A 25,232-nucleotide genomic window follows, 5' to 3' on the forward strand; every position below is an offset into this window, starting at 1 on the left:
TCATAAAACTTTTCTGAAGATCAAGATAAAGAGGAGGTTTGGAGTCCTCCATTTCTATCCACTAAAAGGGGGAAATTCAGAGTTAAGAAACTGTTAACTATGTAAGCCAGTTTGCAGAGTGAGCACAGATGGGTCTTTTCTGTACTGAGCGTTTCCAGAGAGCCACATGTAGGTAGGTTACTTGGTGTTAGGTGTTGAAGATACAAAGTTGAAACAAGATAGAACTGTCCTTCAAGGAATAGACAGGGTGTCTTGAGTAACAAAGATCAGAGAAATGTTCTGATGAAATTACATATAGGATCTGAGTACATCTGGGCAAGAAATAGCAACTAAACACAATCCACTGAAAACTACCAGGGTAGCATTTGTGGAAGTGTGGATGGCAAAATGTTTCCTGGACTATAAGATTTCATCACTTCGAGCAAGTTTTTTTTTTTTTCCTTTTTCTCCACTCCAAACACTACAAAATGAGCAAAAGAACTTATTGGTATCACTGAGGTGAAAAATAATTTATATTATATTCATACCAGCTACCAAGACTTGGGTTTAGGAGTGTGGACTCAGGGTTATGTAGCTCAGTGGTACAGCATGTGTTTTGGGTACTAGAGTCCAGGGCTGAATTCCTAGAACATAAACAATACTGTGGCCTTTTAGTTAAACCGCCAACTTGAGGGCTGAGTATCTAGTAACTTCTGGCTAATGGTAGGTCTCCACCAGAAGTTCTTTTTGACTTATTACGTAGCGAATCTTCATCATTTGCACTAAGAGTTAAGAAAGCAATAATCTGAAAAGTGTGGCCAAAGGTTAACATAGATTTCTTTAAAAATAACTAGATGATTTACGAAGTGATGTCCTCTATCCAAGCATTCCTAGAATATCAAAGCAAGTGCCCAAAAAATCATTATGAAAAGATCATGAGTTCAGCTAGAGATGCTTAAAAAAAATGTTTAAGCCACCATCATTAGTTGACACAAAATGTTCTAAATAACAGTAAAGACAGTATTTTGACTTAGACCTTATTCCTTTCTCTATATAAACAAGTTGATTCAAGTATGGTGAGCACATACACTAGCATTCTTTTTTTTTTTAAAGACTTATTTATCTATCATGTATACAGTATTCTGCTTGCATGTATGCCTGCACACCAGAAGGAGGGCATCAGATCCATTATAGATGGTTGGGAGCCACCATGTGGTTGCTGGGAATTGAACTCTGGGCCTCTGGACCAGCCAGCACTCTTAACTGCTGAGTCACCTCTCCAGCCCAACACTCTAGCATTGTAAGAGGCAGAGGCAGGTGGACCTCTGTAACTCTAGTTTACATACTGAGTTCCAAACAGCCAAGGACATAGTGCGACTTGGTCAAAAAAATAAAACACAACAACAACAAAAAACAAGATAGGTGTTAACTTCAATAAACAGCCAGAATTTCTGACTCAGAAGTAGCTCTAACTGTATGTTGGTGCAATGATCCCAGCACTCGGGAGGAAGAGCTAGGACTGCTTCTAGCTAGCTAGTTTAAGGCCAGTTTGGTCTAAATAGTGAGTTCTAAGCCAGCTAGTCATAGAGCTAGGCCCTATCTCAAAAGATCAAAAGGAGGGCTGGAGAGAGGCTTAGTGGTCACACGCAATTGTTACTCTTAGAGATGACCAGGATTTGTTTCCCAGTACCCACTTGCTTGCTCACAACCATCTGTAACTCCAGGTCCAGAGGATCTGACTTTTGCCCTCCCCAGGCACAGAAACATACATGAAGAAAACACCATCAACATAAAATACAGAACTTTGTTTTTTTGAGACAGGGTTTCTGTGTGGCTTAGGTTTTTTGGAACTCGTTTTGTAGACTAAGGTGGCCGTGAACTCATGAGATCTGCCTGCCTCTGCTTCTAGAGTGCTGAGATTAAAGAAGTGTGTTGCTATCACCTGGATAAAATATAAATCTTTTTAAAAAAGCAGATCTATAGTGAAATGAATTAATCTTTTATTATTTATTATACTCTAAAGTTTCTTCTTACAGTGTTGCCTCAAACTCAAAGATTTACCTGCCTCAGCTTCCCAAACGCTGGGATTATATGTACTACCATGCCCAATAATATTCTAAAGCTCCTGATCTTACTAAGGAATAAAGCAGCAAAGACAGAAGCACGAACTCCTTGGCTGGGTACAATTATGTCCTTTCCTGGGTATGAAATTTTACTCATTTGCAACTATAAAGTTCCATTTTTTTCCACTTTAAAAAAGTGAGGGTTTTGGAACCCTGCCATTCTCATTTCCTTGAAGTCACCCTATTATGTCTAACAATAAAGACCCTATTCAAGAACACATTTTTCAGGTAGTAATGGAGCTAAAAACCCACTCTACCACTAAGCTACATCCCCAGACCCCAAAATACTGTTTTAATAAGGTGCCACATAATGCTCCTTGGGTGTTTATTTAGGTACCACCACTTACAGCTTAAACTGGTATTCCAAAGGGCTTATGTTAAAAAAAGAAAGAAAAGAAACATACAATTAATACAATTTCTCTTACTCTTCACTTTTCTTTTTATTATTCAAAAGTCAAGTATTACTTTTAAATCATCCATCCTCAATTTTGATTTAATGTACCGTCATTTCTCCAAGATATGAAATTTCTGAATCTCTTTGGAATACTAATTTCATGTTTCTAGGTTTAACAAAACTGTCGAAGTTTTAAATTCCATTCTATTTCCCTGAAATCTCAAGACAGATGCTGATGCAAATTTTAATATAAAATATTTAGTCACAAAATAGTATTGCTTTTTTTATGCACATAGTTGTAAGATTACTTTGCTTTTGTCAATAAAAACTATACCATCTTTCATAAAACTCTAAACAAATTAAGAACTGTGATGTAGAACACAAATTACACATGTAAAGCAGGTGCCAGCACGTTAGGCTATATTACATCAAAAATGTTTTAATGGTCCCAAATATATATATTCAACAACTAATCATACACTCAGGGGGAGAAAAACAAAACAAACAAACTGAAACAAAAAGAAAAATTATGACACAAATGACCACATCTAGAATTCCACTCAATCTTTAATCAAGTAGGGACAAATCCCCACCTTAAAAAAAAAAAAATCTGCAGTTTGAAGGGCAAAGGGAACAGATTAAAAAAAGAGGATATTTTATTTTGCCCCTCCCCCACAGAGGTTTTCCAAACCTGTTGTAGCTTGACTAAAATGTTCAGAATGTACGGTTTTAAAGGCAGGTCTCTTTAAACAAAGAAACTGCTGGCATTCTTTACTAGTGAGGAACTATGGCAGAAAGACCCATTCTTCTATGTCTCAAACATGGTCCAAGAAAGCAAGTTCTGATTGTAGCAACTGACCAGTCAATCCAGAGTTCCACTGACAAAACCCCTGCCCTGTTGGCTTTTGATTTCCATTTCCTTCCCTGAGAAAAGGGCAATGTGTGGTCCAAGCTGGAGAGCTCACAGGCTATGTCTTCCCCCTAACTGCACGGCATCCCCCTCCTCCTGCTCCATTGAATTGGCACTTGATGAACAGAAGTCCAGTGTGCTGCTGATTTGTGTCAGTCACTCACATGAGACCACTGCGCTTTGATGTGGATTTTGTAGGGGGGAGGGGTAAAGAACCAGTTTTGTCAACAGGTACTGATCACAGGCAGTTGCTAATATTAGGACTCAAATTTTGCTTTCTTTGACAGTGGTAGCGTGTCTTCCTTGTCTTCATCCTCATCATCATCTTCATCATCATCGGGATAATCTACGAGACCCACGAGTCCTCCCTGTTCAGAAATAAGGATTATTTAAAAAAACACTGCATTCGAAAATACCTGTGTTAAGCCCAGAAGTATAGGCCTAATGGCAGCATGCCGAAAGCCATTCATTATTTTTATGTATATTTTATTTTATTTTGGTTTTTTGAGACAGGGTTTCTCTGTACAGTTTGGTGCCTGTCCTGGATCTCACTCTGTAGACCAGGCTGGCCTCGAACCCAAAGAGATACATCTGGCTCTGCCTCCTGAGTGCTGGGATTAAAAGCATGCGCCGCCACCACCTGGCTTATGTATATTTTAAATGTTCATATTTTTAAGGTTCTTTTAAGCTATTAAAAATTAAAACAGCAACAAAAAATTACACACTATTAGAAAACCACCCAGTTAACAAACATCACTGAAAAATGGCTTATGACTAACAGTTTTTAAATGGCACTGGGGACTGAACCTAGGGCTTCATATGTCTCAAGTCAATGGTTCTACTACTGCTACACATCCAGCCCTCATTTTTACTTTTTGAGCCAGGGTCTCACTTAAGTTGCCCAGGCAGGCCCTGAACTAGCAATTTTCTTTTCTGTCTCCAAAGGAGCTAGGATTATTGTCCTGCACTACAATGGCTGGCTCAAATTTACTTCAAAATGAAATCTAAAATGGTATCAAAATGCAGAAGACAGATCACTCAAAATGGAGGCAGATAGGAAGTAGTTCTACGATCTCTCTGTCATTCTCTTTTGGATTTCCTTTTCAGCTTACTTCTCCAACTCCTACAGTACAATCTGGCTATGAAAATCCATAGTACTCTGCTCTCAGCCTATGTCTTCATCTCAACATCTCTGACTCAGCCTTAGCCTCAAGGGATCTCCTGCCAGTGTCAATGAAATGAGACTGTGGGATGGCACAGCAGGTAAGGGGACTTTCTACCAAGCCCAATGACCTAAGCTTGATCCACATGGCGGAAGGCAGAGTTGATTCCTTCAAGTTGCCCTTTGAACCCCACATGTGCTGTGGTATGTCCACATACACAAATGAATTTTAAAAAAAGAACAACAGAGACTGGAAGGCACTATGAATTTAATTAGTCTGGTCTAACTGCTATTAGTTTTATGTGCATTGGGGGAAGGCATGCTTAAGTAGCAAAAGCCACCAAAATAAATGCTTTTATTAAAGAGATATTGTCTACATATTTAGTATCAAAATTTGATTCCTTCTTATATGAAATGTTAGTGACAGTAGTTAGTTAACCTAAAAAAACAAAACCAATCAAATAACAAACAGAAAACTCCTGCTTCCCCTCCCAAGTTTTGAACTGGTTTCTAATTGGGAAAGGTAATAAAGTTCCTAAGTGAAAAACACCAAAGAGACTGAATTTTGCACTGGACACGCTGATGTGAGTTCAGGTAGTGGTTGTGATGAGGTCTCACCCTTTAGTCCACAGCAGTTAGCTAGTTCCAGAAGAGAGAAGCAAAGAGTAAAACCCAGGTGCACTGACCACTGAGAAAGCTTAAAGCATGGTAGAAAAGGGCCAGCACGTGGGGAGTGAGAAGTGTACCTTTGTGGTAATAGCTGCCGTCTGAGATGTACTCTTAGGGACGGATCCAGGAGAGCCCGGAGAGCCTGGGGACCCAGGTGACCCTGGAGAGCCAGGTAGGCTTGTTGCCGACGACTGGCTGCTGAGGTTAGTCTTTGTCCCACTAGACAGGGAGAGTTTGAAACTTGGGCTCTGTCGTCCAGAAAGATTAGTTTTCAGAAGCACCTCCTTTTCTTCACTTTCTTTCACTAAAAAGGAGAGTGTAAAATAGTTGTCACTCATTGTTTTCTTAATTCCTCCAAATGAAGTGACACTAGAAAACAATTAACTAGCTTACTTCTTTGCTCAGGAGCAACTCTTGACATCCAACCTAGGAACAAAACCTATCTAAGTACTAAATGCTATTATCCAGCAAATTTACAATGCAGAAGTATGACCTTCGGTATCACATCTAGCATTTGTACCCTCCATCAAACTATTTTCCTTAAACTAGGAAAACTCAGCATACACCTTCACACAGTCAGCAATTCAGCCATGTCCTGTAGGTCTCTGAATTGTCATCTTATGTTCTGAGTAGATACTAATCATTTTCTCAAGAAATAAAGACCTGGGCTGAGAGAGCCTCACTTTCCCTTGCCCACTGTTTCAACATACATTTCTTCCTTTCCATGAATTTACTTATTGGATCCATGATATCATCATCATTCTTAGTTTTGTCAGATGGAGACACCACAGCTTCTCCATCTTCCATGTCATCTTCATCTGTGTTAAACCACATCTCTTCTTCATCTTCTAGAGTTCTGGCATCTCGTCGATATCGATGATTCCTCAAGATGGACCGCATGCTATGAGAAAATGGAAGGCTGTAAAGGGATTGAGGTAAACAAAGTACTGGGCCTGATCCTTGACACCACCAAAACCAAATATCAAATCACACTGAAACAAATGCATAAGTAAAAGACAGACTGTATCAAATCTGATATAAGCTGGTATACTCAAACTTCATATTTCTAAAATACTTTTTATAGCTCAATTATTAAACCTGTTAACAATCGGAGTTAAGTAATTATTGCACAGATTATAAATCATACTACAGGCTAAATAGAAATGGCACAGTAGTTAGGAGCTGTGTTCAATTCCCAGCATCCAACAGCAGCTCACAATCATTTGTATCTCCACTCCCAGGGGATCCAACACCCTCTTCCATCCTCTGTGGTTATCAAGCATACACCTGGTAGATACACAGATATACATGCAGACAAACCATATATATATTAAGAAATTAATGGGACTGGGTAGTGGTGGCACACGCCTTTAATCCCAGGACTTGAGATGCAGAGGCAGGCGGATCTCTGTGAGTTGAGGCCAGCATGGTCTATAAAGCAAGTTCCAGGGACTGTTACACAGAGAAATTTGTCTTGAAAACCAAACCAAACCAAACCAAATAAACAAAACAAAATTAATTGGGAGGGGGGAGAACAACCCATAATGTAAGTGTGAATCTAGTTATTTAGGAAGGTACACGGTATTTTAAATAATCTATACTTAAAAAAAATTAATTAAGATAATATTCTAATCATGTAAAATCTCACTGCTGTATCAGTTTATATTGGTGTCTGAAGATCTTACTTTCAGAAACAAACAAGCAAAACTAACAGAGTTGCCCAAACAGCTTAGAGAGTAAAGGTGTGTTCTACTAAGTAGGACAAACCTGAGTTTGAGCCCCAGAACCCACATGCTGGAAGAAGGGAACTAACTCCTGCAAGTTATCCTGAAACAATCCTCTGTCCTGCCCCTCCCCATCACAGTATACATGTGTGTGAACACACATGCATGCGTAAAAAGTGTTGAAGTAAAAGAAGACAACGGCAATTCCTCCACTCCTTGCAATTCCTGTGCATGTCTTCTCATCTTCTCTCTACAACTCAAATACTGCCAAGAAAGCCAGCACCACCCAATCTACTGAACCAAGAACATGTTCAAATATGTGGTAACTTACCTGTCGAGTTTGGGGTTGTCTTGCCTTTCTCTTTGTTGTTCAAACCTCAATTTTAATCCTTTAAAAGTTTGCACATAATCTACATCTTCTAGTGCTTTCCAATAATTTTCAATTACATGGGCAGTTAATGATTTTATATCTTCCTACAGAAAAGAATTGTAATGAAATAAATCAGATCCAAAAATTCCACTTTAACAAGATAAAATGAGGCTTTACTGTAGTAATTCCTAAGACTAACCAAAAGTTTAATTTCATAAAGTTAGCATACAATTTTAAAAATAGTCAAACAATGAAAAGGGGAACAGCATATATATGCTTGTTATACTGGCTCCTTCAATAGTCTTTTGGTGTATCTGGGAAATGTCCACAGGTGTTCCCATAGTGTATGTCCAAGCCCCACTCTAGTGATTCTGGTTCCCCAAGACTGGATACAGCGGCACACACCTGCAATCCCAGCACTTATAAGGCTTGAGGCAGGAGAATGGTCATGAGACTGAGGCTAGTCTGAACTGTAGAGCAAGACCCACCCTAATCTCAAAAACATACTAAAGAACAGAAAAAGTAAAGTTCTGGAGATGGACTTTTGTGGCAGTTGTGCAGTAACATAAAAATACTACCCTTAGAGGATATATTTTAGAATAATGAAAATGACAAGCATGAAAAGTTCTGTATATCTTATCACAATTCTTTCTTTTGTTTGAGACAGGGTCTGAGGAGTACTAGGATTACACACTGAGCCACCACAGCCAGCATATTTATCACAGCTCTATAAAGCATGCCAGATAGTTTTGCACACCTATTATTTGGGGTTTTTTATTGGTCTAAATTCAATTACTCTTATGTTTTTGGTAGTATGGTTCTTAAAGAAAATCTCTCCACACATTCTCAAGACAAAAGACAGATACTCAAGTTTCTCAATTTAAAACCAAAATCCTAATATAAGAAGATAGAACCTACCACTCTAATAAATTCAAACATTTCTATTATGGCGGAGTTCATCAGATTGTAACGAGATCCATTGTTGAGAAATGCTTTGACTACAGGTTCAAATAAAAAACTTTTCATTATGTAGCGGTTATAAAATTCATCTTTTAATCCAATGATTTTTCTCTTAAATCGGAGGGCACCTGAAACACAGAGGTATTGCTGTTTAATGTTCTACATCTTGGAGTCAACAAACATCAGAACTTATGAACAGACACCAGTATTCTCCATTCTTCATTCTTACCTGTGTGCAGGTACGTGAACCTGAACACAGGGATCTTAAAGAGTGCTGTAAGAAAAGGCATTCTCAAACAGTGTGTGTTGGTAGGTTGTGGAAGTCATTCCTATAATTCCAACACTTGGGAGGCTGAGGTGGGAGGACTGTTTAGAGTTCAAGGCCAATGGGGGCTACATAGTGAGATCTAGGACACCCCTCCCCACCACCACCAAAAAGGTAGTGTATGTTATCATAGAACACAAGTCTTAGAAAGCCAGAAAAGTTCTGGTAATACATCAATCATTATTGGCCAAAATGAAGTTTATAGCTAAGGTAAGGAATGAGATTACTATATTATTTAAGAGGACAATATTTTCATCATAACACTTTGAATACATTTTAAATCACCTAAAAAACAAAAAACAAAAAAAAAACACTTTTTTTTAAAGGGCAATCCACTGTACTGTAATTTGATTTTCAAATTTTTGGATAATCTTACTATATTATATAGTTCATGGAGTTATACTGGTTTATTTGTAGATGTGGTTAAAAAAAGACAACAAACCACAAAAATCTGCATGCCCCGAAAATTGCCTTCCCATGGTTTAGATATAAATTTAGGTTGTTTTAAAATTCGGTCCTCTACTCTCATTGCAGCGAGTATGCTTTTTAATTTTCCCTTTAATAATTAATTAGGCTTTAACTTACAGATTAGTAGATATATATTTGCATCTTGAGGTATGGGGAGTTACTTAAGTCACCATTCATCAAGATCCAAATATACTCAGACAGCTAGACTTCAGCAAAACCCTCTTTAACCTATATGGAATTATCAGTAAGTTAATGCCCCAATTACTGTAAACAGTTCAAAAAAGCATACTCACTTCACGCAGTCACATCGTCTTCGGTTGGCAAGATTAAATATTGTGTTTGTATTTTGGTTTCTTTGGAGATCATGGAAGTGGCTCGTTAAATTGCCAATTTGTTATTAATCAAGTCCTTCATGAGCAGGTAGCCAGGCAACCATGCTGACACGGTTTCTGGGTGGGAAGGCAGAGGAGTAAAGCAGCTCAATTTTTCTTTAGTTGGCACAAAGAGGTCCACAAGTGAATGCCCAATTAGGTACAGTTGGTTAGAAACTGCCCTAACAATCCAACTTATTTAAGAGTGTATCTTCATAAAGAAACACTCTGGGCAGGGAGTTTCAAAATAGTTTAAAGAGTAATAACTGCGTTTTATTTTTAAATCTACTGAAAAAATGTAAAAACATAAGTATGGTGAAGACATTTTAAGCAGTAAGAGGCATTGTTCTGTGTGGTGAGTGAAGGCTGACAAGGGTTTATTTCTAAAAAAGTGAATTCTCTTGGGTTGGCTGGCAAAAGAACTTAAGTGAGACAGTTCCACTTGTTTAGACAAAAATTAACACTTAAAAAGCTCATGCTAATTTGTAAATTTTAAACTTTCAAAAAGCAAGAACTATTATTCTAAGATTTGATAATCTAACTCTGCAGGCTTTGTGGAGACTTGTGTCCTATCAAAACATCACATTAACCCCGATGCTACATATGCAATTCCTACGTATGGGGAAAGACTCTACTACCTTCCCAGAATTCAGTGAGGCCAGGACATGCAGATGACACCCTTAATCCCTTAAAAGCACATCTTCCCAGAAAGTGCTGATGTAGATAGAAGGTAGGTCTAGGTGGTTTATTTATTTTTGGCCTCCCTCTCTTATTTCCATTTATTTACATCAATAATTATTTCTGTTTAAAATCACCCCCGCCTCAACAGCCCCGCATCAAAAATATCCAAATACTATTATTCTTTGCTACTGAACAACAAGTTGTTTTCCACATTTTATCAGTCAATTCTATAAAGTCCAGTCATTCAAAAGAGATTAGAGAAAGCTCCTAGTTATGCCCAACTGGCATAATCAAAGCATTTTCAACTTAATGTGCACTCTAGTTCCACTCAAAACGGCACTAATCTTCATTATAACAGGCCAGGATTCTCTTGTGTTCAGTTTTAATGACTTTTTTTGTAGTACATGACATGAGATTTCATGGAGTAAGTCTGCGACTCATTATCACACATGGAACTAATAATAGAAGCTTTGTAGCAAAATTCTGCCTGCCCCCCTTGTATTGATGCTGGGGATTGAAGCCAGGGCCTCACGATGTTAGCATGCCAGGTAAGCACTCTACCACCACTGAACTGCCTCTGACCCTACAATAAAGCTTTAAAAGAAAACCCTTCTTTTTACGGAGTTCTGTTTCTATTCTCCATTTACTATGTGTGGGAGGGGGAATGTATGTGCCACGGCTCCTATGTGGAGGTTAGACAACAGCTTTTAGGAGTTTGCTCTTCTCCCAACATTGTAGGCTCAAGGGACCAAACTTAGCAGCAAGCTGCTTCTACCCACCAATTTACCTCCCCAGCCTGAATTCAACACTTTTTTAACAACAATACCTAGTCAGCATAAAAGTACCCAAAATCTTAAAAAGGCACAGTACATAGATGAATGGAACTTGTTATCTATCTTGTACTCATTTTAGAAAGGACTCTGGGTCTTACCTATAGACTTGCTTAGTTCTATTTAAAAATGATAAATACTAATTAAAAAGCAACACATAAAATATAGAATTCCTGGGGCTGGAGAGATGGCTCAAAAGTTAAGAGCACTGGCTGAGCTCAATTCCCAGCAACCATATGCTGGCTCACAACCATTTATAACTATTGTCTTTTCTACTTACGTGTGTATTTAACTTATAAAATTCTCTCTGAAATAGTATACCTAACTTTTTATTTCAATGCATACTTTTCTCAGAAGAACTACAAATCTTTTGTTTGGAGAAAGGGTTTCTCTGTGTAGCTTTGCGTGTCCTGGAACTCACTCTGTAGACCAGGTTGGCCTTGAACTCAGAGATCCACCTGCCTCTGCCTCCTGAGTGCTGGGATTAAAGGTGTGTGCCACCACTACCCAGCTTAAAGCCAGTCTTTATAAAAGTATTATTACTGATGACTGCTATTGTCAGAGATGCTCTCATCCCGAAGTCTGGGAATAGAGGCCCGCTGTAAAGAGTTAGGTTTCAAAGTAACTTGTCCCAGTTATAAAATACATATAGAATATACCTAAGATAGACTAGCAGTTTCCAGTATGATCTTCATCATGTAGAACGATTCTCTACGCAGTTCTTACTGGATTACAATAAATTCTTTTTACAATACTACAAGCAAAAAAGACAAAGGGAATGCCTAAACTTCTTTTCTAGGCCTTTTCTTTTAGCTTCCATGTCCTGACATTTTCCAGCTGGACTCAAGTTTCCCATCTATAGCAAAACATACTGCCGTCCTACACTTACCATCTTAACTGCACATTCAATTAACAATGTCACTTTCTCTTATGAACAAGACAAATCAAGTTAACACCTCTGTGAAAACTTCCTAATCTGATTCACCTAGAACAAGTTGTTATTACTGTTTCTCTAAGTACAGTTCTTATTAAGTTGGATTTTGATTTTCACATGACACTTTCCTAAAAACTATGAAAACAAAACTACTAATTATAAATGCCATGACATTAACTGTAAGACTTACCTTAGTTTGAGAGGATAAATATATAAAGATGTGCATCTCATATTCAATGAAATATAATAGTAGTTTGTGTTTAATCTCTTTTCTTTCTTTTTTCCCCCTGGAGACAGGTTCTCTTTATGTAGCTACTACTAGCCTTGAATTCACAGACATACCTCTGGTCTGTCTTTGGAATACCAGAGCTACAGGTTGAGTCACCATATCTGGCTATTTTCTTTGTTGAAATAAAACCATTTAAACTTATCTGTTTCATTTCCCAAACTCCTTTCCCCACATACATACAAAACTCTTTATGGTGACTTAAAAGAACTTGGGCCTTGGTATTATCACCTCTCCTATGGTAAGTATATGGAGAAATGTTTTTATGTGTACTATGTTCTGCTTGCATGTATGCCTATATACCATGTGTGTGCCTGGTACCTGTGGAGGCCAGAAGAGGGCATCAGATTGCCTTCTAACTGGAGAAAAGACAGTAATGAATTGTCACATGGGTGCTGGGAATCAAACTCGGGTTCTCTGGAAGACCATCCAGTGTTCTTAACCAGTGAGTCATCTTTCTAACCCCTTAAAGTCCTTCTTTGTATGTGCCGAGCTCATTGGTGGAAGATGATTTATTTGCTATAGTCCTCAGAAAGTCTCATTAGTAATACAGAAGCTATGACTAAAGTAAAATTTAGTATTCTGAGTGTTCAGTGCAAAGTAAATGAATCCAATATTCTCTTCAGGTTGTAAAGACATATTCCAAACTCATGTATGTATCACAAATGTGTCAAGTAAAGAAACATGACAAGTGGGAACTTAAAAGAAACATAAAGCCTTAAAACAACAAAACCCAACTTACCTTTAAAAGCCAATTGGCAAGTTACTTGGCAGTAAGCATCTCAGCCACCAGTATCTCTAAACTTGGTCAGTCAACTGACCAATAACTACAGTTTAGATATGCAAACTCATTACCTAAGAAGTCTGGCTACAAGATAAGATTTATTTATGTACTTTTTGTATATGAGTACTCTGTATGTATGCACATCAGAAGAGGGCATCAGATCCCATTACAGATGGTTGTGAGCCACCATGTGGGTGCTGGGAATTGAACTCAGGACCTCTGGAAGAGCATCCAGTGCTCTTAACTGCTGAGCCATCTCTTAGGTCCAATAAATACACCCCCCCCCCCCCCCCCCCCCCCCCCCCCCCCCCCCCCCCCCCCCGCGCCAAAGACAGGTTTTCTCTGTCCCTCTGTAATAGCTCTGGCTGTCCTGGAATTGATTTGTAGATCAGGCTGGCCTTGAACTCACAGAGATCCTGCTGTCTGCCTGTGATTAAAGGTGTATACCACCACCGCCCAGATTAACCTACTTGTAATTTAAAAGTATGTTTTATTGTAATAAACTGAGGTCTTAACACTGTGAATGTCAGCTTTAAAAAAAAAAAGTATAACTAAGACTAATCCTTAAAAAAAAGAAGAAGAAGAATCTTGTTAAAACTTTCCTATTGCTTTTGGGCTAGGGATGTAGTGTACCGGTCAAGGTATTGGGCTCAATTCCTAGCACCATGCACACAAACAAAAATTTCTATGTGTAAAGCTAGGAATGGTAGCTTGCACCTGTAACCTCAGCACTCAGCTGAGGCATGAGGATTGCCGTAAGCTTAAAGCCAGTTTGGGCTGCAGAATGACTATTGATAAAAGAGATAAAATAAAAACAAAACAAAAAACACACACAGAAAGTAAAGAAAATTATCTGTAGCTATGAAACAGTTCCCTAACTTTCTCCATAAAGATCCACATGTACATATTTCAGGCTCTGTGAGATACATATAGTCTCTGTAGTATTATTTATCTTTTATTAAACCATCTTTCAGTTTGTAAGTTATACAAAAGATAGGCTGCTGGTAGTCTGGTTGAACTGTAGTTAGTTACTACTTGAACTGGCAGATACCTTCTAGCCACTCCACTTTGTATGAATACCTGCCAAACTACATCACAGGGAGCAGAGCTTGTATTAAGATCCTAGGTCCCCTACAACCCCCATCCCCCAAGTCAGTAATGTTCTCAGCAATGAGCTTTAAAGCTACGAACAGGATAATATAGAAAGATAATAAATATTTCTTTAAGAAGCACTTACATAATGCCAAGAAAGCATGCTTGGAGGCCATAAGAACTAGTACTCTGCGAAGGATGTCCTTGTTGATAATATAGTTCTTTATGTGGTAGGTATGGTGCTCCACACAAAATGTTAGCAACTCCAATACAAGTGCCAGTAACTGTGCAGTTTGAAAATCATCTAGAACAAGCAAAGCATGATCAGATGTATGCTGAACAGACAATAAACAGTCTAAGAAATGACACCACAGACCTTTTCATCTTTGGTGTCATCTGTCTTCTTCCACTACCTTCACTGTGCTCTCTGCTTTCTTCACTACCCACAGTGCACTCCTAACACAACTATCATTTCTGATAAATCTTTAAAGTCAGCAAGTCTCTCCTAAGTATTTTATTTTTTTCATTCCTATCACTTAGCCCCCACAGAATATGGCATAATCCCTTCTATAAGTTCTTAGTAAATGCTGGGTGGCTTGAACGTGTGAATTTGGAAGCAGACCTCAAACTTTACCAAATACAAAGAAATACAGAAAGAAGCAAAAGGACATTTTAAAATTTGATTTCTAGGGTCACACAAGAGTTTATTTAACACACCTTTAATCCTAGCACTGGGGAGGCAGAGGCCAGTGGATGTCTGTATGTTCAAGGCAAACCTGGTCTACATAGTGAGTCAGGGCTATGTAAAGAAACTTTCTTAAGAAAAAAAAAAAAAAAAGGTAAAAAGAATAAACATTTATTTAGTACATCAATACTACTACAGTTTCTACTAATGTCATGGATTATACTACTAATACAGTATGCTTTAAAATAAACATACTACATTGCAAATTTATAGGGGAAAATAAAGTATAGATTCCTAGATAGAGCTTCAATGGCAATTTCCCAAGGCCGACTCTGAAACTACCCCTTAAATACACACACTTAAGCGCAAGTTCTAAGGAATAAATTTTTTTTTTTTTGGTTTTATCGAGACAGGGTTTCTCTGTGTAGCTTTGCGCCTTTCCTGGATCTCGCTCTGTAGACCAGGCTGGCCTCGAACTCACAGAGATCCGCCTGCCTCTGCCTCCCGAGGGCTGGGATTAAAGGCGTGTGCCACCACCGCCCGGCCTCTAAGGAATAAATTTTAATAGTTTGCCACGTACCATGGCACACACCTGTGACCCCAGTATTGCAGAGGCTGAAACAGGAAGGTTCTAAGTTTGAGGCCAGCATGGATCCCATAACACAAACAAAGTCCAACATGAAAACAAATACTTACTTTTGTATGTTTTTGTTAACTGTGATTATCATGCTTTTAAACAAATTTCACCTCAAAAATCTCTTGAAAATACATGGTTAAATCTCAATCTATTAAAGACTGTTACTTCCTTCTTAGGGTGTATCCTGCTGCCCCTGCTTCTGGTTCCTTCCTTCATAGACTTATTTTTTACTTTATGTGCATTAGGGTTTTTTGTTTTGTTTTGTTTTTTTGCCTGCAAATATTTCTATGTACCACGCATGTGCAGTGCCCATGGAGGCCAGAAGAGGGTGGTAATGCCCTGGGACTGAGCCGTAGTGTGGGTCCTCTGGAAGAGCAGCCAGTGCTCTTAACCGCTCAGTTCTCTCTCCAGCCCCAATATCTTAAATCTAGACTGTACTCAACACCAGCTTTTTGAGTTTGACAATTCAAGAAAGCTACGAACCTGTATTATCTTACCTTTACTAGGCTTGTCTTCTGTTGTATTTGCTAGTAAGGGAGCAGTGAGAACATGCATACAGTGCTTGTAGAAGAAACCCAGAAATTCAGTCTTTTCTGTTTTCTAAGGAATCAAAAATACTTAGATGAACTTAAACTGTACTGGTTCCTACCAGCAATAGAAAACATACTGGTATGAAAAAAAAGAAATAGCCATGGCTTACATTGGCAGTGGCTAGCATGTTCTCTGGGTCAACTAAAGTTCGAAGCAGGCCCATAAGTTGGACTGCTCCTCCAAGTTCAGGATCTGTATCACAAATCATATGTTCTATAATGAGGTTGATGAGCAAAATATCCTGGTGATAAAAATACACATAATACAGATTACTAAGACACATATTATAGCATTACAGCTAACTCTAGTTGTCTTGTTAACTTCAAACAAACTAGAATGACTATTCTATTTAACAGGGTAGATGGAAATGTTTCTTTCCCTAACGGATGGTACAGACATCAAATAGTACCAAACAACAACAACAAAATTAAGTTTCTTTTCCTATTATTTCTTTTTTCTCTTTTAAGACAGGATCTCATTATGTAGCTTTGGCTGCCCTGGAACTCACAGGCTGCTCCCCGCTCTCCAACTCAGAGATCTGCCTCCCAAGTGCATTTACCTCCCAAGTGCTGGGATTAAAGGCATGTGCCACTACCTCTGGACTTCTCTATTATCTTTAAACTTGTCTGATTAAAGGGGAAAAAAATCATAAAGGTCAGACTTGGTGTTAAAACATGTTTTGCTTCTCTAATATCTACTTCATTTACTATCTGCAGAAAGCTCATGGACTTTACACACTCATGTCTTCAAACTAAGAATACTTAGAATTTATAAAGCTGCTTTGCTTTCATTGCATTTACTTTTAGTTTTCTTTTATGTCTGACATACTAGCAGCTTTCCATTTGTGGAAATGATAAATTGAATAAGTTGAGACTAGAATGTACGGAACAGTAGTATATTATGTGGATTCCAAATGTCAAAGAAAACCAAAATTCTGGTTTTCCTAAAGACCTTTTAGGGCTGGTGTTCTTGGCCCAGAGGATAAATAAAAACTGAGGGATACAGTGAGCAAACTCCTTCCGCTTGCCTATTACGCAGTGGTAAGACAGACAAGGACAAAGAAAATGCAGACACTATATGGAAATGATCGGCAAGTGAAATCCAGAGGCCTAATGCATGTTCATGGAGTGTGAAGATGCACAGGCATGTCTGCTCACCAGTGGTTACAGGGCCTACAAGAACAGCCTTTAGTTTTAATTACTCAAGATACTCAGGTTCTCAAGATAGGACTATTTCATAAAAGAAAAATGTGATTATGATTCAATAATTCATGGTACATTTCTGCACAATAATTTTAAAAACAAACCACAAATAAAGACATTACTAGGCATTCAACTTCAAACTGGTGGAGTATATTTTTTAAAAAGTAACACTGCAAGCTGAAATTCTGCAAATTCCCCTCACCCAAAGGAGACATAAATTTTCTCTTCTTCAAGATAGCTTATCTATTCTTTTTGTTTGTTTGTTTTTCAAGACAGGGTTTCTCTGTGTAGTTTTGGTGCCTGTTCTGGGTCTCGATCAGACTAGGCTGGCCTTGAACTCACAGAGATCTGCCTGGGATTAAAGGCTTGTGCCACCGCTGCCCGGCAGCTTATCTATTCTTATGTAAAAAGTGGCTTCCCAAAATTTAGGAGAAAGGAGAAAACAAAACAAAACAAAACAAAACAAAAAAACCAGAACCATTGCTTTAGTAAAACAAAGTAGAAGAGTACATACATTCAGGGCTTCTATACACATTGTGTACCACAAAATTCAATCTACACTACCAAGACAGTCTAAGATTTTTTAAAGTCAATTTGCCTATTCTAATTTCTAATTAAATACCAGCACAGCTTCTGTAAGTGTACAAGACAATAACTTGTTTTTATTGTTATAAGGAAACACTTCCTACTACATGTCAGGGGCTATATTTTGTCTTTAGTCTTGATTCTGAGAACCACCTATAGCAGTGCAAGTGCTTTCCAATGAAAGTTATTCACAGTTCTCCAGACAGAAGGGTCAACTGATTTCAGGGTTTAAATAAGACGATATAGCCACGTCGCTTCATAAAAAAAAAGTTGACATCAAATACAATAAATTTATAAACTAAGGCAGGAGCAAATTAAGGGGAAGAATGTGAGCCATTTGACACTGGCTACATTTCCCAAAGAGCAGTAGTTTAAATCTTAAAAATACGTAACCCCAGCTATAGGCTCCTATGCATAAATACTTACTATTAGTGTAAATAATATTTACCTTGCTGGTTATTTTTTGCTCTGTTAACTTCTTACTTACATCATCATTCTGTTGTGCCTCCTGCATGACAAACTCTCGTACCATGGATGGATTATATTCAACCAAGTATGAGAATATATCAGTAGCAGCACTTCGCACCTGTGTATCATCCATACCCTACAGAGAAAAAGTACCATTCTCTTACAATCATAAAAATGTGGAACTTTATCAATGAAATTATCTAAAACCTGACAAAAGAAATTGTCACAAAGCACTGCAATATAAAAGGAACATCAAATTGGTTGCTGGGGGGAGCTATTTTCCTGGTGGTATAGTCGCTGAAAAGTTGTTCAACGCTCCAGCAAACAACTCCTTATCCACACTCACTTACATAAGCAACCCTAATTAAAAAGGAAGGAAGGAAGGAAGGAGGGAGGAAGGGAGGGAGGGAGACAGACAGACATGAAAATAAGAGGGATAGAAGTAGGTCAGTGGTGATGCACTCATTTAATCCTGGCCTATGGAGGAAGAAGCAAGCAGGTGGATCCGAGTCTGAGGCTAGCCTGGGCTACAGAGTGAGTTCCAGGAAAGGCGCAAAGCTACACAGAGAAACCTTGTCTCAAAAACCAGAAAGGATGGGGGACCATGATCACAATACACTGTATAAAATAGAATTGTAAAAATTTATCTAAGGGCTAGGGAGATTGCTCAGTGGATAGAGCACCTACCAAAAAAGCCTAATAACCTGAGTTCAAATCCCAAGAGGAACCTATGCAAAGCCAGGGATGATAGTGTCCACATGTGTTACCCCAATGTTTCTATGGCAAGATGAGAGATGAAGACAGGAGAATCCATGAAAGCGCCTAACCTAGCTAACACGCAGTATGTAACAACAAAAAGCAAGAGACCCTCAATCAAACAGAACAGAAGGCAAGGATTGATACCCAAGTAGTGCAATGACCTCCACATGCTCAGTGGCTTGTGACCATACTTACAGTCACAAACCAACTTCATGAAGGAAGGCAGCACACACAGTAATGTCAAAGGACAAAATAGAGGAGGCAAGGTCTTCCTTGTGTCTGTGGCAGTGCTGCATACTCAGGGCTAGCTGTCCTGTGAGTTTCTGGACATATCTGTCTCAGACTCCAACCTTACCATGAGTTCTAGGATTACAGAATTCCCTCTCTCTCTCTTTCTCACCTTCCTTCCACAGATAAAAATGATACCACATTCAGCTTTTGACACAGGTATCATTTTTACCAGCTGACCCACTCCCCAGCCTCCTTAAGACATATTTAAAAACTTTTTGGTGTGTGTGTGTGTGTGTGTGTGTGTGTGTGTGTGTGTGTGTGTGTGTGTAACAGGGTTTCTCTGTGTAGCTCTGGCTGTACTGGAACTCACTCTGTAGATCAGGCTGGCCTCCCCGTCTCTCTAGTGCTGGGATTAATTTTATATATTTGTGTGTGTGTGTGTGTGTGTGTGTATACATATAAAAAATAATATTATTAACAACAATATTATTAATATTAACAACAACAATAATATATAATTTTAAGACAGGAAATCTTTGTGTAGCCCTGGGGAACTTTTTTTTGTTTTTTAAAAAAATTAAGAAACAAAAAGAACTGGGTGGTGGTGGTGCACGCCTTTAATCTCAACACTCGGGAGGCAGGTGGGTCTCTTTGAGTTTGAAGCTAGCCTGCTCTACAGAGCAAATTCCAGGACAGCAGGGGTGGGGGGGTGGGGGGATGGGGTGTGGGGGGAAGGAGAGAGAGGGAGAGAGGGAGGGAGGGAGACAGAGACAGAGAGACAGACTGAGTGCGAGAAAGAACAAGTGGGTACCTGGGAAGGAGGAACGGGAAAAGTGTGCAGACACTAAAATTGTCCAACAGCACATGCAGTTTAGACCTGGGTTCACAGGGGTTCAGAATGGAGAGAAGCAAACTTACAAGGATGACTTCTAAAGCTGGTAATATGCCCATGTTCGACAAAGTCTTGAAAAAAGCATCTCTGTTTTGGGGTTGTAGCGTTTGAGAAAATGCACAAAATTCTTTTAAAAAGTTAACCTAAAGTCAGGAAAAAGAACAAGTATTAAAAAGATAATCTCAAATTAGAAAAGTAGTAAGTGTAAATGGTTGTTTTACTTCTTTGCCCTCCTAGTATTTGATTTCTTACCAATTCTTGTCTTTTTTCCTCATCTGTTGCCTCATCTGTTAGTTGTGCAAACAAATCTGTCAGAAATTTTTCATCTTCCTATGAAATAAATAACAAATTTAGGCATCTTACTGATAAGACTGTATAAAATACAATTTCAGCATTCTATAAACTAGCTTGATGAAAGATGTCAAAAAATTTTTTTAAAAAGAGAAAAACCCCAAACTATTGAAAGATACACACACACATACACACACGTACACGTACACGTACACATACACAGCCAAACGTGGGGACACACACCTTTATTCACAGAACTAGGAAAGCAGAGGCAGGTGGATCGCTGAGTTCTAAGCCAGTCTGGTCTACAGAGTGCGACCTTGTCTCAGAACATAAAAAAATAAAACTGGAGACTTCTATCAGAAAGATTACTTTTGTGTTTTGACAACACTTTTCCTAACCCCACTTTAGGGCCAAGAAGTAAGTGTTTAAACTCTGCAGGCCAGTGGTTTCCCACATTCTACTACTGCAAGAGAGCAGTCAGACAGTATGTAAATGAATATAGCTGTGCTGCACTGAAACTTAATAAACACAAGCACAGCCAAGTCTGGCCTAGTGGCCAATGCTTAAAATCACAGCAATGGGGAGGCAAAGGGAGAAGGGTGGAGAGTTAGAGCCAGAGTTTGCCAAGCTCAGTTTACATGAGCTAAAGGTAGAAATTAAGGTTCTACAACCTCTCTCCAGTAAGGACAAAAATGAAACATTCTTCAGGCTTCAAAGATATAGAAAAGGATTCAAGTTTTTAAAATATTAAAATTAGAGATCTTAAAGAACTATCTATTATTTGAAGATACCCATTACATATATACCCCTTAACACACTAAATTATTTTGAAATAATTATTTAACACATTAATTTTGAAAAGGCCTCAAAGGATTCTATCACAGAATCAAGGAGTAAGTAACAAGCCATATAGATCCTTCCTGGTACCCACTGAATTTTCTTCATTATAATTTCTCAACAAGATTTTGTTAATAATTTCAATCTATTTGCTTAGGTAGGTAAAGTGTAAATTCATGCAGACTACAGTGTAAATTTTAAAGAAATTACATTTATCTATATATTAGGAATAAGGGGAGCAGTGTGCCACAGAACACATATGAAGGTCAGAAAATAACTTTTGGAAGTTGGTTCTCTCCTTCTAACATTGAGCCATCTTAATGGTCTTATGAAGTAAGCTTTATATTCACTATGGTAGGTGTTTAGGAAACATTTTCTATACAACACTCAATTATAATGCTGGTTATTTCTTCTAAAATGTATAAATAGGCATAAATACATATGATTCTGACATTTTCTTTTTTTTTAAACTAATGGCATCCCATTTCAACATACATCCCAGATTAGTATAAGAGTATTTAATAATATCACAGAGGAACCAGTCAATGATATAAAGTGTATAATTTTGTATGTGTACATGTAAAAGGTTGGTAGGGAAAATATACCATAGGGGCTGGAGGAAAGCTAAGTGTTTAAGAGAGCTTACTGTGCAACCATGAGAACAGTTCAGATCCCAGCACCTAGAGAACAAGCTGGGCATGGTCCCATATACACCTTCAGCATCCACTGAGTGGGGTTGGGAACAGGGAAAAACAAGGACACACAGCAAGTCTAGATAGAAGCTCTGCCTCAAAAGAATTAGGCAGCAAGTAACAGGACACCCAGTCCTCCACTGGCCTTTATGTGTACAAAAGGTGTTTGTACCTGAAAACACAGATACGGATATCACACCCACACAAAACAGAAATATTCTATTTCAGTTAGAACAGACTAACATTTTGTCAAATACTATGTAGCATAGTTCACATTCAAATCAAGCATTAATAGACTAACATTTTGTCAAATACTATGTAGCATAGTTCACATTCAAATCCAGCATTAATAGACATCCCTTTTTAAAGCTCCTAAGTTTTACCAAACATTCAACACTTTATTGTATGGTTTCACTTGATATTCACACTTCATAGTATCCTATGGTGTTAATATGATTCCTCAGATTGGAAATCCAAGGTTTCCTATAACAAGCTGCTCAAATCACATAGTAGCTATTAAGTAACAAGTAAAGCCTACACTCAATACTCTCAACTACTTCAAAAACATACTTTTGGAAGGGACACATGCAGATGTAGTTACAGGTACTTGTGATGTGGGTAACAGGACCAAATGCCAGTTCTTTGGAAGAACAGCACATGCTCTTAGTCTGTCTCCAGCTCCATCAATTATTTTATTAGTGTTATTCCCCTAAAGTTGTTCTACTTAGACACCACCCATTCCCTTTGCAACTTTTGAGATCTGAGACTAAGTCTAGACCTCCAGCATGCTAACCAAGTGACAGCACTCTTGCCATCCCCACCCAGAATGCAACAACCTTCAGGTATCAAGAGTATTATTTATCGTAATATAAATTAACATCAAAATATTTACCATAATATCACAAGATTAAGTTCCAATGTAAGGATTTAAAAAATTATTTTTGCTTACAGCAATTAGCATTTTAAATGTTATCAATCAAGCTGGCACCTTTTATAAGTTGTGGGCAGGACAGATGGGGACAAGGGATGAAGAATGACCTAACTTACCTGTAACATACCAACAATTTCTACTTTGTTGAAGAAGATAAAGGAGTGAAGTGTTGATAACATGTTTTCTTCAAAGACTGAAGGGGTAGGGAGAACCATATCTTGTATATACTGAACTCTGTATGTCTGATGAATTTTTTGTTTCAGCTCAGGATCTGATATGGGAATCACTTCTTTAAACTTGGCTGTTTTTGTTAAAAACTCCCTGTGTTTTCGTGGTTGTGATAAAGTTGGGTCATATTCCAAGCATCCAATGACGTCCATTATACATTCCTCAGAGAACATAACCTCAAAAAGAGCAGTTCGGTTCAAAAGGAAGATCCCTTTGATAATCTCATATAAGTGGTGCAGTCCTTCAATATTTTCCAGATCTTCACACACATGAAAAAGCTCTAAAAGCTTTTTAATATAACCCTCATTTTCCAATGCTAGTGCGAGTTTCTCACGGCGAAGGGGGGATGGTAAAGATGATGCCACAAGCTCTGCAATTTCCTCCAGTCGACTTAATTCACAAGATGGCAATTCCAAACCCGGTGAGGACATATCATCAAATCGCTCCTCTTCGGATTCATCTACCAGGTCCTGAGTGATGTCCACTGAAGGGTCCTTTCCTTGAACCTGTAAAAAAAGATTTTGTGGTAGCTGACAAAATTCAAACAGTAAATCTCAACTTAGAAGAAGGAGGGGAAAAAAAAAGCTATAATGACAAATATCAAGTTTTAAGACGCTTATCAAACTTGAGACAACTGTCTACCATGCTGTAACTATCTAAATGATGTTTTCATGTTTATGCAAACTAATCAAAAGTTGAGGAACTGAGTAAACACTCTTCTGAAGTAGAAGTGTCAGGAGCAACTTCCTAGGACAGTCTAAACAGACTGTCAGAGTCACTTCAAGACCCACAACACAGAGGACCAAATACATCAGTCTTCTGTCCATGGCCATCTTTTCTAACCAGGGAAAGTCCACAGAAACATTTCTAGAACTGTGTCATATATTGGATAGTACCAAGCTCTTCAATATTTAATAAGATTCCAATGATTATCAAATATCATAATGCTACTATGGTCACAACGAATACACATAATTCTAAGACCAAAAGGAAAAACATCTAATGTCAATTAATCCCAAAGACGAAGGGCAAACTAGCTTTGAACCCAAGTGGATCAATGGTCTGTTATAAATGCTCAGTAGTAGTCCTATGATTAAGAAAAGTTAATCAGGACAAAGTGTACCTATATAACAAAGCTACATATACAGTAAGTGAAATCTTTATGTGGAGAACTGTCCACAAGAGTAACTGCTGAAAGTTAAAAGCAAGCAATGAAAACATTTTCTCTTTTCCATACATACAAATTTGCAGCCTTCCTAATTCTCCAGAAGCCCTTCTGCTTTTAATAAACCAAAATTTTATGTCACTGCTGAGTTTAAAAAAAAACTTACTTAAAAACTAAAGCTGGATGGTGTTGGTGCACACCTTTAATCCCAGCACTCAAGAGGCAGAAGCAGAAGGATCTCTGTGAATTCGAGGCCAGCCTGGTCTATAGGAGATCCAGGGTAGCCAGAGCTGTTACACAGAGAAACTCTTGTCTCAAAAAACTAAAAACCAAAACCAAACAAACAAGAAAACGAGTTGTTAAGACCCTACTGCTGAAGATACCACAAGCCTGTTTTGCAGGACACAGACCCTGGTGGTGGTGGTAGTGACATGAGGATAACACAGACACACAGACTGAAACTAAAACTGACAGATTTTGCAAGGTTGGTGGTTGAAGTCTTGAAATATACTATAAGGTGACATGATCTTGACTTTTAGCCAGTGGGCTGCACTACTGAATGAATGCTACACATAATCAATTTCTATCAGGAATAGTCTTAAGTTGGTTCTGTATTTTTCATTATACAAGTTTTCTTAAAGCTTTCAGATCATAAACCAAACTAAAGATAAAAATGTATCTTGAGTTCAGATCTAGTAACTGCTAGCAAGAAGGATACTTAAAAATGGGAGCATTTTTAGCTGTTTTTATATCAAAAATGGTGAAAGGCTTAAGAGCTCTGAAACAAAAATGACTTAGAGTGAACCAAGATACAGAAAACTAAGTTTTAAGTTCAAAACCCACAAAATAGTAACTGATATGTGTATATATGTGTGTGTGTGTGTACACATACACACATACATACATATATATTTAAGGTAGGGTCAGACTATGTAGTGAAGCCTGGAATTCCTATCAATTGTCTTGCCTAGGC

At 38.2% G+C, this 25,232-nt stretch overlaps 1 protein-coding gene across 4 annotated transcripts in view; it reads right to left on the reverse strand.

Annotated features, from left to right (window-relative positions):
• Positions 1 to 2,512: 2,512 nt before the first annotated feature.
• Ppp4r3a (protein phosphatase 4 regulatory subunit 3A) overlaps positions 2,513 to 25,232 on the reverse strand; it is a 51,891-nt gene continuing 29,171 nt past the window's right edge. The window contains exons 4-15 of one of the 4 annotated variants that reach the window (XM_052738795.1): positions 22,983 to 23,600; positions 20,365 to 20,442; positions 20,139 to 20,255; positions 18,250 to 18,366; positions 16,085 to 16,216; positions 15,882 to 15,984; positions 14,208 to 14,366; positions 8,250 to 8,419; positions 7,293 to 7,435; positions 5,948 to 6,138; positions 5,315 to 5,541; positions 2,513 to 3,774 (exon numbers count right to left, since the gene is read on the reverse strand). In XM_052738795.1, coding sequence (XP_052594755.1) covers positions 3,664 to 3,774; positions 5,315 to 5,541; positions 5,948 to 6,138; positions 7,293 to 7,435; positions 8,250 to 8,419; positions 14,208 to 14,366; positions 15,882 to 15,984; positions 16,085 to 16,216; positions 18,250 to 18,366; positions 20,139 to 20,255; positions 20,365 to 20,442; positions 22,983 to 23,600 — 2,166 coding nt within the window. In that variant the 3' untranslated portion in view covers positions 2,513 to 3,663. Of the gene's footprint in view, positions 3,775 to 5,314; positions 5,542 to 5,947; positions 6,157 to 7,292; positions 7,436 to 8,249; positions 8,420 to 14,207; positions 14,367 to 15,881; positions 15,985 to 16,084; positions 16,217 to 18,210; positions 18,367 to 20,138; positions 20,256 to 20,364; positions 20,443 to 22,982; positions 23,601 to 25,232 lie in introns of all 4 variants that reach the window. The other 3 variants (XM_052738794.1, XM_052738793.1, XM_052738791.1) reach the window with 3 other exon arrangements.

The sequence above is a fragment of the Peromyscus californicus genome, unplaced genomic scaffold, assembly GCF_007827085.1.
Source record: "Peromyscus californicus insignis strain IS unplaced genomic scaffold, ASM782708v3 Scaffold_15__1_contigs__length_86483966, whole genome shotgun sequence".
Classification (NCBI taxonomy): Eukaryota; Metazoa; Chordata; class Mammalia; order Rodentia; family Cricetidae; genus Peromyscus; species Peromyscus californicus.